Source organism: Lathyrus oleraceus, chromosome 3 (assembly GCF_024323335.1).
Source record: "Lathyrus oleraceus cultivar Zhongwan6 chromosome 3, CAAS_Psat_ZW6_1.0, whole genome shotgun sequence".
NCBI classification, from domain to species: domain Eukaryota; kingdom Viridiplantae; phylum Streptophyta; class Magnoliopsida; order Fabales; family Fabaceae; genus Lathyrus; species Lathyrus oleraceus.
The window spans coordinates 355,039,609-355,054,463 of NC_066581.1; the positions used below are offsets into that span (position 1 = coordinate 355,039,609).

The 14,855-nt window shown below is 26.6% G+C and overlaps 2 protein-coding genes and 1 long non-coding RNA gene across 5 annotated transcripts in view; all 3 read left to right on the plus strand.

Annotated features, from left to right (window-relative positions):
- Positions 1-4,716: 4,716 nt before the first annotated feature.
- On the plus strand, positions 4,717-7,008 carry LOC127131262 (uncharacterized). Its single transcript, XM_051060190.1, has 5 exons — positions 4,717-4,759; positions 4,939-5,804; positions 5,923-6,004; positions 6,154-6,545; positions 6,661-7,008. Exons 1-5 carry the CDS (start codon positions 4,717-4,719, stop codon positions 7,006-7,008), a joined length of 1,731 nt encoding a protein of 576 aa, XP_050916147.1.
- Positions 7,009-7,938: 930 nt separating this feature from the next.
- Positions 7,939-10,320, plus strand: LOC127131263 (uncharacterized). Its single transcript, XM_051060191.1, has 5 exons — positions 7,939-8,731; positions 9,353-9,432; positions 9,525-9,602; positions 10,080-10,144; positions 10,257-10,320. Exons 1-5 carry the CDS (start codon positions 7,939-7,941, stop codon positions 10,318-10,320), a joined length of 1,080 nt encoding a protein of 359 aa, XP_050916148.1.
- Positions 10,321-14,039: 3,719 nt separating this feature from the next.
- The window catches only part of LOC127129256 (uncharacterized), a 29,620-nt gene continuing 28,804 nt past the window's right edge, over positions 14,040-14,855 (plus strand). The window contains exons 1-2 of one of the 3 annotated variants that reach the window (XR_007806253.1): positions 14,048-14,165; positions 14,342-14,600. This is a non-coding gene — a long non-coding RNA (uncharacterized LOC127129256). Of the gene's footprint in view, positions 14,166-14,341; positions 14,601-14,855 lie in introns of those variants that run through there. The other 2 variants (XR_007806252.1, XR_007806254.1) reach the window with 2 other exon arrangements.

Genomic DNA, 14,855 nt, shown 5'->3' on the forward strand with positions numbered 1-14,855 from the left:
TGTGCATGAATTGCAGAAAAATACTTAATAATTATTGATCGGATAATGATGATGATTTTTGATCATGTGGTGATTTTTGATCATGCGGGTTTATTTATATTTTATGATGGTTTATATATTTTTTGAACGTGTATTCTATGATGATTTATATATTTTTGTGTCTATTTTAGGATAGTTTCTAAATTTGTATGGAAATGATGGTGATAATTTATATTTTAATGAACAAAAATGGTGACAATTAATTTTGTTCTTATATTTAAAATCACCATGACAATTATTGTTTATATCTAAATGGTGTATATATTTAAATGGTGCTTATATTTAGTTTTAGTTTGTGTTAAATGTTTTATTATTTATTATATTTGTTGTTGTTTTCTTAAATATTTATCTTTGATTTAAATTAACGTTTACATGATGACATGTTCCTAGATATTATAATATGTATTAAAATAAAATATTAGATCATATAATCAATGAAATATTACACTCCACTTTCCCGAGGTCCATTAAAAAAATGCAGACGTAATTAGATCATGAGCACATCTAAGATCAATAACAATAACATGAAAATGAGACAAAGACTTTGATGAAACACTTATTAAAATATTTTATGAAGTAAATTAAAATAAAAAATACTCATTTATATTTTGACGCGTGTGCACACTAGAAAAAATGGACAAACGGGCACGTAGTGTTATATAAAAACAAACTGTCTATACCTATATATAAAGGGAATACACCTATTTGGAGTGGCCTATTTTTCTCCCGATTTTACCCTTATATTTTTTAATTCTTTTTCTTTTATTTTATCCAATAATAATAATATGTGACACTCATACCATCCTACACTTATGGAACAGTTTAACAAAATATTTTACTTTATAACTTCTCACGTTTTTATTCCTATTATCAAATTTTAACTCCTACAAAATAGGAATAGCAGTTACAACATATAGGAAATGACAGTTTAATTTTAAATAATGGATGCATTGGCTTACACACATAAAATCCAAGTGTAAATGGGAGTTTCTGTGACATCACCAAAATTTTCACTTTATAACTTCTCACGTTTTTATTCCTATTATCAAATTTTGACTCCTACAAAATAGGAATAGCAGTTACAACATATACGAAATGACAGTTTAATTTTAAATGGGAGTTTCTCTGACAGACCAAAATATTTTCTTAACTTCTCAATATCAATGTTCTTATTATTGGCTGCTACAAAAACAATTACCAACCATATTTATCTTTCACCATAACATAAACCTTCATCTCTCACGTGAACCACCAACAACAACGATCCTACGAACATTCACGATTTTCATTTTTTTCATTTCCTCCGGTTACAGCAACAACCAAAAGCACCGCTGAACTTCCGACATCACCGCTGATACATGCAACGGCCAACCTTCGCGATTGAACTGCCTTGCCAGAAACTTCTTGAAGGTATGTAAAATTCTAACTTCTATCTATGACTTCTTTGCTCGAAAGCAACACTGGAATTTTTGTTAGGGTTTGTTCATATTTGTATAATAAACTTTTTTCACTTATTTATAGTCCTCCATTATGCAATTGTGAAAGTGGAAAAGAAAAGTGCATTAACAAAAAGAAAGAAGGTGAACCACCACCAACAACGATCCTACGAACATTCAAGATTTTATAATTATGATGTTTTTAATAGTTCCTAATTTATAAACTCTATATTATATTAATTAAAAAGCATTAAGAAACTAGTACCACTTTGTATGTTCATATATTTAGGTACTCATATACCGGTTATTTTTAATAACCACGTTTTACTAATTTGTACCTTCGGACAAATTATTTAAAATACCTTTCACATAATTATTTGGACGGGACAAACATTATAGAAGTTATTTTAATAATAAATTAATAAGTAAGAGAGACAAAATTTCATATGAGTACCTTCGGACAAAAGACCACCTATATATTTAGGTAACGGCCTAAACAAAATGCAACGTACAGAATCCACAACTGATTTAGCGGGGGTGTGATGTTCACAACTTAAATTGATTTAATGGACTGACATACTATAATAATTTAATTATTAATTAATTATTAAAATAATTAGTTGAACGAAATATTAATTAATAAATTGGTGGAAATTTTGGGTAACATAATATTTTATTACTTAAAAGAAAACAATATTAACGTATTTTGGGTAACATGATATTTTAGTGGTTAATATAAAACAATATTAACGTATTTTGGGTAACATACAAAGTGTAATGCTTATTTTAATATATTTTCATAATTTAAATAATAAAATCATCTTATTCACTACAACACTTATTTTAACGTATTTTAGATAAAGTGTAATACAATAATATATTACATAATTATTACGTAAGTGATATAATTAATGTATTTTAACTAGGTTAGATTAAGTAGAAATAATTCAATTATTAAAATTATTTTGAATGCGCAAACTCAATATTATATGAAAACAAACGGAAATGAAATCTCACTAAAAAATTTATCAACATTTATGTAGGTTATTTGCGGAAATCAACAACATATTTAAATTTATAGTATACTTGAAATTGTGTGGTGCTCTTATAAAAACCCTCAAAGTTTAATGCAGAAACATGAAAAAGATGCATGACTTAATTGAAGTTACTGAAATAATTTAAAGTTTCTAGAAAAGTAACCAAAAGAGATAAAAAGAAATTTAAAAATGTAAGGGAATAGAAAGTGTTAGAGAGAAGAAAAGTATCACTCTCGTTTTCTTTGCATTGCATTTTGACTTTGTTCTCTCTTATAGAATACCATTTTTTTTAAATTTAATTTTAAGATAAATTATTTATCAAGTTAAATTAGTATATAGAATGAAAATATATCAAGTTAAATTAGTATATAGTATGAAAATATATCAAGTGAATAATATATCAAGTTATTTATGCTTATTTTTTTAATTTTCATAATTTTTATTAAGCAAATAAGCATTTTGGGTAACATACAAAGTGTAATGCTTATTTTAATATATTTTCATAATTTGAATAATAAAATCATCTTATTCACTGCAACACTTATTTTAACGTATTTTAGATAAAGTGTAATACAATAATATATTACATAATTATTATGTAAGTGATATATTTAATGTATTTTAACTAGGTTAGATTAAGTAGAAATAATTCAATTATTAAAATTAGTTTGAATGCGCAAATTCAATATTATATGAAAAAAAAACGGAAATGAAATCTCACTAAAATATTTATCAACATTTATGTACGTCATGCAACATTTATGTAGGTTATTTGCGGAAATCAACAACATATTTAAATTTATAATATACTTGAAATTGTGTGGTGTTCTCATAAAAACCCTCAAAGTTTAATGCAGAAACATGAAAAAGATGCATGACTTAATTGAAGTTACTGAAATAATTTAAAGTTTCTAGAAAAGTAACCAAAAGAGATAAAAAGAAATTTAAAAATGTAAGGGAATAGAAAGTGTTAGAGAGAAGAAAAGTATCACTCTCGTTTTCTTTGCATTGCATTTTGACTTTGTTCTCTCTTATAGAATACCATTTTTTTTAATTTTAATTTTAAGATAAATTATTTATCAAGTTAAATTAGTATATAGAATGAAAATATATCAAGTTAAATTAGTATATAGTATGAAAATATATCAAGTGAATAATATATCAAGTTATTTATGCTTATTTTTTTAATTTTCATAATTTTTATTAAGCATATAAGCATTTTTTATAAGCATAATATAATGATTATATCAAGTTATTTTCATATAAGCATATATTATTCTATATACTATTTTTTACTGCGCTAATAGTATATAGAATACCATATCAAGTTATGTTTATGTTTATTAATAATTTGATTATATGCTTATGTAAATTTTTATAAGCATAATATAATGATATAACTTAATAAAATAGTATATAGAATAATATAATGATTATATGTTATTCATGCTTATTTTTTTAATTTTCATAATTTTTTTTTATTTTAATTTTATGTTTTTGTAGAGGATTCGGTATAGTTTCCAGTTGACAATTACATTAATAAAATGGAAAATAATACCCGTCAAATACCAAGTCAACAACAGAGGTCAAGAAGGTCCGAAAATGAAAGGAAGAGGAGACAAAATATAAGCAACGAGCAGAGAGAAAACAATTTGTCGAGACGACGTGAAAATTATAGGCGGCGAAAAGAGCAAGAGAAACAAGCTCAAACATCTCGCCCTATAAACAGTCAGTCGAGAGGTTCATTTCAAAATTTTACAAATATGACTTTTCCAAGATCACACTTTCAAGGAACTCATGACAGTGAAGCCGGCCCAAGTAGAATTACACATGTTAATGATGTTGCACTTGGTTGGTGATTATTAATATATATATATATATATATATATATATATATATATATATATATATATATATATATATATATATATATATATATATATATATATATATATATATATTACATTTCATAATTTTGTTCGCTTTCGTCATATCTTATTTTATGTATTTAAACCCGCAGATCGTAATTGCACATCACCTAATCAACGAAACAACACGAGTCAATCCGATACAGGTATAAATGATATAGTTCTAAGTATGCGAGTATTAATTTTTACAAATGTATATATATTAATTATTATTTTTGTATTAGATGATATGGATGTTGATGAAGCTTTGGAGGATGCAGTAATATATATGTTAACATGGACGCCAGAGAAAATGGTGCATTATCACGTCGTCCTCAAGGTATGTTCGTAAAAATTTTGCTTCAAATAAATGTAGCATTTGCTCATGTGACATCAAAATTTAAAATCATGCAATATTAAAATATACTAATTGAAGCATCTTGCATATATTTTTTATTTGTATTTTAGTTTTTAGATAATATTTAGTAATCAATATCAAACTCCTGCCTGTGGAATCAGGACATGCTTTTCGAGCAAAGCACAATATTGCTCGAAATTTCAAAAATAATATGATGATGGCAAAATCCCGGTTGCCTCATCCATTTACCTGTAGACACTGCAATGCAAGATTGTTTCATCATGAATCACGTGACACGTGTTGTAATGGTGGAAAGGTATCATTCTCACGAGTTGATGCTCCTATAGAATTGCAACAATTATTTTTGGATGGTTCAGCTGAAGGAAAACATTTTAGGCAACATATTCGAAGTTATAACCATGTGCTTTCATTCACTTCAATTGGTGTTCATGTTGATGAGAATATTCTTGCATCTAGTCGTGGTATATACACATTTCGTGCTCAAGGTGCTTTTTACCATAACATAGGAGGTTTCTATCCGAATGAGGGTGTCAGGCCGCGTTTCTTACAACTATACATCTACGACACCGATAATGAGCTACATAATAGAATGCAGGAAAATCCACAGCTGCACCAAAATGTAGATCACAAATTACAGAAAATGCTCCATCAGTTTAATCCTTTTGTAATTAGGTTCAAGCAACTTTCAATACTTCCAAATATCAGTGAATGTAGCCTCATACTTAAGGAGCGTCCAAGTAATCACCATCAATACAATCTTCCAACTGCTGAACAACTTGCGGCAATTATTGTTGGATGTGATGCAGATTCTATGGATTATGGAAGGGATATTAATGTCATCCGTTGTGATGGAAATCTCAAGAAAGTTCAAGAGACAAAGGGATATTATGATCCTTTACAATACCCTGTATTGTTTCCATTTGGGACGCATGGTTGGGACATCAACACAACAAATTGCAATGGACGAAGAGTGTCATGTCGAGCATATTACAGTTACATGCTTCAAGTAAATTTGGATTAATTTTAGTAGATAATCTACTTAGCTAAGTGTTGTTTAAAAAACTTTACATTTAACACCGACATTTTTTTCAATCAACTGTAGATTCGCCCAAATGATCAATCAGGGAGATTATGTCAAAATTGAATCAGGGAGATTAAGGTGGGTTAAAGAGCACCAAGGTGATATACATTCTGAACTGTACCAAGGTTTACATGATGCTTTGCATGTTGGTGAAACTAATGCATGTACAAATTCATATAGCATAAATATACAGTTTTAGATTAATAATTAGTTGTACTTCTAATGCTAATAATTCATATATTCTAATACTAATGCATTTCATGAATCATCGTAGAGAACATTGGAAAAAGAATAATATTGCCATCATCATTTATTGGCGGTCGTCGAGACATGACACAACGTTATGAAGATGGCATGGCCATTGTTCTTAATGGCGGTAAACCAGATATTTTTCTAACAATGACATGCAATCCTTCTTGGAGTGAGATAACATCAGAACTTTTGCCTTTTCAAACACCACAAGATCGTCCAGATTTGCTAACAAGAATATTTCGTTCGAAATTTGAGAAATTGAAGGATGATGTTATTAATAAAGGAGTCCTGGGTAAAGTTAAAAGCTACATGTATGTCACTGAATTTCAAAAGCGAGGACTGCCGCATGTGCGTATGTTGTTGGTCTTAGAAAGTAACGATAAGTTGCGTGACCCAAAAGATTATGATAGTATGGTAAGAGCATAAATACCTAAATTAGAATGTGAACCACAATTTCATGAAGCTGTTGTAAGACATATGATCCACGAACCTTGCGGCATAATCAACCGAAAGTCTCCATGTATGAAAGACGGACATTGTAAAAAAAAGGTATTCCAAACAATTCTTGGATGAAACACGTCAAGGCGCTGACTCATATCCCGAGTATAGGAGAAGGTTTGATGAGTCTGTATCGTTAGGTAGAGATAGGTCTGTCGATAATAGATGGGTGGTTCCTTATAACCCTTGGTTACTGTTAAAGTATGATTGTCACATCAATGTAGAGATTTGTAGTAGCATTAAAAGTATCAAGTATCTATACAAATATGTGTACAAGGGCTCTGATCGTGTGGCTATGGAGGTTCATAAAGGATCATACATGGATGAAGTTCAACAATATGTTGATGCAAGATGGATTTGTGCTCCCGAGGCATTATGAAAAATATTTCGATTCACTCTTTACCGATTATATCCTTCGGTTGAAAGATTGCAGATCCACTTGCCGAACCGCCATCAAGTGCGCTTTTATGATCATCAGCAAATTGCAGATGTGTTAAATAATGAGCGCAACTCCAAAACAATGCTCACACAATTATTTGCATTGAATCTACGAGATCCAAAAGCAAGAAAGTATCTGTATAGAGATATCCCAGAGCATTATTGTTGGAACAAGCGGGGTATGGAATGGCATCGTAGGCGATCAACAAGAAAAGTTATCGGGAGAATCTATACGGTATCACCTTCGGAGGGAGATAAGTTTTACTTGCGACTATTGTTATCGCATGTCACAGGTCCAACCAGTTGGTAATATCTTCTTACAAATAATGGCATGACTTTCAATACATTCAAAAAACCAGCCGAGGATAGGGGATTTCTAGAGACTGATCATAGTATTCATGATTGTTTGGTTGAGGCTACGAGTCTCCGATTGCCATATGCTTTACGAAGGTTATTCGTGACGATTTTAATATTTTGTGAACCTACTGATGTTAGAGGCCTTTGGAATGAGTTTTTTACACATATGGTAGAGGATTATCAAACAACTAACAATGTTGTGGAATCAGACTTAACTAATATGTTGTTGAAGGACTTGAATGAACTCTTAAACCTTCACGGTAAAAAGATTGATGATTATGATCTCCCATCTTTACCCCCTAATACAATAGACAGAGGTGCAGTTCTAAGTATCACACAAGAGGAGTTAGCGATCGATATCCCCAATGAAGATATTGAATCTATTGCTAAGTTAAATAATGATCAAATGATTGCATTCAACACCATTATGAATGTAATTGTTCAAAAACACAGTGGGGTATTTTTTATTGATGGTCCAGGATGAACAGGTAAAACATTCATGTATAGAACATTAATGGCAAGTTTAAGAAGTAGAGGAGAAATTATCTTAGCAACTGCATCATCTGGTATAGCTGCAACATTGTTACCCGGTGGTAGGACTGCACACTCTCGATTTAAGATCCCTATTGATATTCAACCGAGTTCCATTTGTGGTATTGAAAAGCAAAAGGATCTTGCAAATCTCATTAGAGTTGCTGCCACAATCATTTGGGATGAAGCACCAATGACAAACAAAAATTGTTTGGAAGCCTTGGATCGATCATTACAAGACATTTGTAGCAACAATGCTCCATTTGGTGGAAAAGTTCTGATCAGGGGGGGGGCGGATTTTCGTCAAGTTCTTCCTGTTGTAAGAAAAGGTACTAAGGCACAAATGATTTCAGCGTGTATTGTTCAGTCTCATTTATGGAATCATACCAAGATTTTGCGTTTGCGTCAAAATATGCGATCATTGCATGATCAAGAGTTTGCAGAATTTCTTATTCGCATTGGTGATGGTGTTGAACCTACCAAACCAGATGACATGGTGAGGTTACCTTTACATATTGCAATCCCATGGGAAGGTGAACATTCCATACAGGTACTTATCCAACATATTTTTCCTAATTTAGAATTGCATGGTTGGGATGCCCCATATATGGTACAAAGAGCTATTTTGACACCAACAAATGATGATGTCCAGAAATTGAATGATATGATTATCGATCAGTTTCCAGGAGAAGAACATAATTTGTTATCGTGTGAAGAGGTTGAAGGAGATAATCATAATTTATACCAGCAAGAATTCTTAAACTCAATTGCACAAGGTAGTTTGCCACCACATATTCTAAAGATAAAAAAGGGTGCACCATTGATGTTATTACGAAATCTAGATCCTATATATGGATTGTGTAATGGGACCCGGCTATTATGTCGTGGTTTATTTATAAATATGTTGGATGTGGAAATCCTAACAGGAAGCAACGCAGGAAAACGTTCTTTTTTGCCTAGAATTAAAATAAAAACATCTGCAAGTGATGGTCTGCCTTTTGTCCTTAGTAGAAAGCAGTTTCCTGTGCGGCTAAGTTTTGCAATTACAATAAATAAATCATAAGGACAAACCATTCCAAATGTTGGAATATATCTTCCACGACATGTTTTTAGTCATGGACAGTTATATGTGGCTTTATCCAGGGGTGTTTCACAGACTACAACAAGAGTTTTAACCAGGGAAGGAAAATTGAAAGGAGAAGATGGTGACTACACAAAAAATGTAGTCTACAAACAAATTCTTTTATCGCACCCGCAGGTATTTATCAAGTACATTGAAAAAATTGCTCACACGTTGATTCCCATTTTGGTTACACGACATACCAGGCTTATATTGTATTATTTATATCATAGATATATAATAACTAAATATAATTTTCTTTTGCTTTAATATATAGCCAAACTAGAACACGATGAAATCTTTCAATTATGTAAGGAGTTGAGACGAAAGAATGTTGAAACTTGCTTCAACATGAAAGTAAGTTATACTTAATCATTTATTTTATGCTTTTATGTTAGATATAAATGGGGTGATAGTTATTCTCACTATTCTTATGCAATAAATTTTAGATAACAGACTTTGAAGATAAATGGAACACATGGAAGGATGAACAAAGTATTTCATCCATCGACAAACTCGACAATAAAGTGTATTTATCTTTTCCGTAATACGTATAAAAAAAATTCTTGCACTTTCCTCACTCTTTCAGTAACATTTTTATCATCCTCATTGAAATAGGTCAAACGTTTGAAAATTTACTCCACCGGTTGGAGCTCCACAGTGATAACAGATAAAACACAACTTTGGAAAATGGTGAAAAGAGAAATAATATCTCAAAGGATGGAGAGGTTTTTTATTTTTGAATGCATGAATTTAACTGCTATTTGTGGTTTATGTAAATAAAATCATATATATTTACTAAGTCCATTGTTTTCCTTATTTACCAGAAATCCAGGTAATTCAGAAACAAGTCATAATTGTTGTTCTACCAAATCTAGACTAAAACAAAGTATCTCCATTCTTCAGATATTATTTGTGTCGCAATAAACCATATTATATTCAAACGAGACATATGTTCTGAATGTATTTCTTTTATAATATGACATTTCGTCATGTATTTGTAGTTTTTTAAATCTCAAGAGCGCATTGATAAAGGGATGTACGAAGAATTGATTCGAATCTTTATAAGGTAAGCAAAAGCTATATTACACAACTTACTATTAATTTTACTATCTTTTTCTCTAAAAAAATTCTAATTTAAGAGTCTTACATTTTTTCTTTACTATGGAAAACAATTGCAGAGAAAAAGAAAATACTTCGAATAGAGATTTCATGTTCGGCATTCCTTTTAAAGAACGTCATTGATTGCACAGTATCAATATTACTTTGCATGCTTCGATATAATTTTGAATATCTTTATTTACCATTTTCAAAATGTAATAATATTGTGCTTTAATGCGACCTATAGTAGAAACCTCATAAAAAGAAAAACAAATATTTATTTTTCTCTGCTGTGCGCATTAAAAAAAGCGGGCAGACGGGCACGGGAGTGCCCGTCTGAACGCTAGTGAATGATAAAAGAGACATACATATTTTCCTTAAATAAACGTTTTAATCTCAACCATTTATTTTTAATCTAAAGAGTAATAATTTTTCTTACCATTATATATATATATATATATATATATATATATATATATATATATATATATATATATATATATATATATATATTATATATATATATATATATATATATATATATATATATAATCGGGATTTGTTAACATCTATTGGATGTTTAAAAAACTTAAACAAAATCTCAATCTTAATATGATTGAATCAAATGGTTATATCAAATAATATAAAAAAATATTTGGTCATTTCTTTTTCCTAAAAAAATAGGTTATTTATATTACCGTATAATATTTGTCATATTAACAACTGATATTTCATATAAAAATTTAACTTTCCACCTCATATCAACGAATCTTTATTTACAAATATATATATATATATATATATATATATATATATATATATATATAATATATATATATATATATATATATATATATATATATATATATATATATATATATATTAAGTATAAAACTTTTATAATTTACCAAAACATTAAAATTTTTAATAATTTTTTTATATCGAGTATATATATATATATCGAGTATATATATATATATATATATATATATATATATATATAATATATATATATATATATATATATATATATTATATATATATATATATATATATATATATATATATATATATATATATATATATATAATATATATATATATATATATATATATATATATATATATATATATATATATTATATATATATATATATATATATATATATATATATATATATATATATATATATATATATATATATATATATATATATATATATATATATATATATTATATATATATATATATATATAATATATATATATATATATATATATATATATATATATATATATATATATATATATATATATATATCAGATCTCTTTAAAATGAGTCAAACTTTCTACATTTACATTTTTTTAATAATTTTTGTAAATTATAAATTAAGTAAATTGAATCATTGAATTTTGAGATATTATTAAATTTTGAAGATTTTTGATAACATACTTTTATATATTTTTCTTTAAAATATACTTAATAATATATACTCGATAACATACTTTTATATATTTTTGAAATTTTATATATATAATTATCTTGCTGATATTAGATACTTCCATGATTAAATTTATTTAGTTTAATATTTACATAGAATTTTATTTTTATCATATTATATAAATGGATGATAATCAAAATCGGACTAGAAAATAAATCCGCGTACCTACGAATTCAAGATTTTAAAATTTTTTCGGGGTTGTATAACAATTGAACGGATTATATGTAAATAAATAATTCTTATAAATATATAAGAATAATAATACAAAGGAGTAATTATATTTTAAAAGTGGTAGGAAATTATTATTGAGAATTAAATAATAATCAACACTTAGTAGTTTAGTTAATTTTTTACAGCTTTTTATAGTTTTAAAATTGTATATTTAATTATTTTAAAATATTTAAAAAGTATTAATAAATAAATAACATAAAAGTATCTAAAATATAATGAATCACTTTTTTATGATAAAAAATTGCAGATTATTAGATAATAAAATAATTAATTTTAACTTTTACACATGATAAGCAAAATTTCTAAACTAAAAGTAACGGTCAATATGCCGGATAAATCAAAGATTTTCATTTTAATATAATAAATAATAATAAATAAATAATCTATTGAATATAAATTGTTATACAAAATTCACTTTGATAAAAAAAATTCACTTTATTTCATCAAATGAATAGAGAATAATACAGGAATTGAAAAATAGTTTTTACTTTGATTTTTTTATTTGGTTTACCTAAATGTGTACTAGAGTGATTAAAGAAGGAATAAAGAAATGAAATGAAGTAACATTTTGATTAAAAAACAAAACCATTTTTTTATATTTTTTTATAAATTAATAGAAAAATCTAGTCTAACTTTCAAAATCGTTTAAACCTCAGGTTTTCTAATTTTTTTTTACCGGTTTTCAATTAGTTTTCATATCCAAATTTATTGACTAAAGTTCTGATTCATAGTTGAACCGTCTGATTGACTCTTGTCCTATCAGGTTTTTATTACCATAAATAATTTAATAAAATGCATTATTTACTTTAATTTTTATCATATATATATATATATATATATATATATATATATATATATATATATATATATATATATATATATATATATATATATATATATATATATATATATATGAATTGGATGATCTTCAATTTTTTATCTCATGCCCTCTATCATCTGCACTTATGTATTGTTGGATTAATATAAGGGTAATGTTAATTAGTGCCTCTAGGGCACAAGTTAAAAATCAAATGAAGAAATATTATCTTGAAAATTGTGTATTGATTTTAATAAAAAAATAAAATTAATTTTTTTTATTGTGTTTTCCAATATAAACTTTCTATAAGAGGCTTTCTTAACTTGTATCCTTAATCTAATAGTTAAAAATAATAAAAGAGAAAATATCATCTATAGAAGAGAGAGAAATATATAGGTTTTAATTTTCTTTAATTTTTTTATAATTAGAGAATACAAAATACCATCAAAAATATCACAACACAATACTCATATAATTTATTACTACATACTTGTTTTTATTCATTTTAATATTTTGTATAAAATAAAAAAAAATTATTTGGTAATAATTAAAATATTTGAATATATATTTGACCAATTAATTTTTACATTTAACAAAAATCAGAATAATCAAAATAATAATGATTTATCTTAAAAACCTCTAGAAAAATATATGTAAGTTAGAAATAATTAAATTATTTTTTTATAATATTATCATATTAAAATAATTATTATTATAAATCAATTATAATTTACTATATTTTATTTTTTAAATATTATTTTTCTGAAAATTTGTGGCTAAAATAGATGATAAAGAATATATTTTATATATGGAAAAACTATTTTCCACTAATATAATTAGTTAATTTAATTTTTATTTATTTTTTAAATAAAAAAAATTATAATATTATAAAATAATATACAAATACAAATATGTGGTAAAGAATAAAATTAATGTCTTTATTTCATATTGTCAATATAAAAATAAAACAAAAACTTATAATATATTAATTATATTTTTCACATTTTAAATTTTTAACATTCTTTTATTTCAAAATAAGTTATTAAACAAAACCATTATCATATATCTTATAAATTAAAAGAAAAATATGATTTTTTACCAGTTTTTAATTAGTTTTCATATCCAAACATATTAACTAATGTTCTGATTCATAGTTGAACCGTCTGGTTGACTGTCTTGTCCTATCAGACTTTTATTACCATAAATAATTCAAAAAGATACATTATTTATTAAAATATTCTTATTTGACCACAATTAATATGAATAAATAAATCAAAATAAAAGATAGATAATTGTTCGGTGTATATATATAATGAGCATATGTTAGTCTAGACATCAATATCACAAACACATCACACAAAGTGAAATTCTACTCGATGGCTTCTTTCAATCAATCTCGACTTTGGGTAATTTTGTGTGTTGCCTTTACTTTGCTCTCAGGTAATAAGAACAAGTTATTTTTACATCATTTATTTTATTTTATTTTTTCATTAATTAACCATAAACAAAATGTGGTGTAATTCAATTACAGAGATATTGCAACATTATTTTTATGGTTGTAATTTGAACTCATAATCTATTGCATTTGTTAAACTTTATCTTTATTTTTGTTGCAGGATTCATAACAAATCTAGATGCCATGACTCCGCAACCAATATATAAGTGCCTCGAACGTAAGGATTGCGTAGATAATATACAGTGCACAAACAGTTGTTCTTTTTTCGGATATAAAAAAGGTGGTATATGTTTATCTAAGACTTGTTGTTGTTATACATAGTGATAGTGATATTATTGTACTCTTTAATACCAATGAAATAAAACTCATATATGCAATATTGAATGAATAAAACTCATATATGCGATACTTTTGAAACATCCTCGTTGAAAACTAGTGAATAGTTATTAATCTCTGGTTCTTTTTTCAACAAATGCATGTTGAATAGTTATTAATCTCTGGTTCTTTTTTCAACAAATGCATGTAAAATTGTTGAAAATATCATACATATACATATAAATATGCAACAAAATCTGCGTTTGATCTTAACCAAAAATTTAAAAAGACGATATAAAATCTACGGAATTTTCAACAACTTTTTTACTTGTAAGATTGAAACAAAAATTATAAAAATA

What these genes read in the sequence shown, in the direction of transcription:
- LOC127131263 (XM_051060191.1), top strand. Translation starts at nt 7,939, where the DNA reads ATGGCAAGTTTAAGAAGTAGAGGAGAAATTATCTTAGCAACTGCATCA. An exon ending in CTTAAACTCAATTGCACAAG is followed by an intron (nt 8,732 to 9,352) that starts GTAGTTTGCCAC and finishes TTTAATATATAG; the next exon opens with CCAAACTAGAACACGATGAA. An exon ending in AAACTTGCTTCAACATGAAA is followed by an intron (nt 9,433 to 9,524) that starts GTAAGTTATACT and finishes AATAAATTTTAG; the next exon opens with ATAACAGACTTTGAAGATAA.
- LOC127131262 (XM_051060190.1), top strand. Translation starts at nt 4,717, where the DNA reads ATGGACGCCAGAGAAAATGGTGCATTATCACGTCGTCCTCAAG. An exon ending in ATTATCACGTCGTCCTCAAG is followed by an intron (nt 4,760 to 4,938) that starts GTATGTTCGTAA and finishes CTGTGGAATCAG; the next exon opens with GACATGCTTTTCGAGCAAAG. An exon ending in CAAAAGATTATGATAGTATG is followed by an intron (nt 6,546 to 6,660) that starts GTAAGAGCATAA and finishes CATGTATGAAAG; the next exon opens with ACGGACATTGTAAAAAAAAG.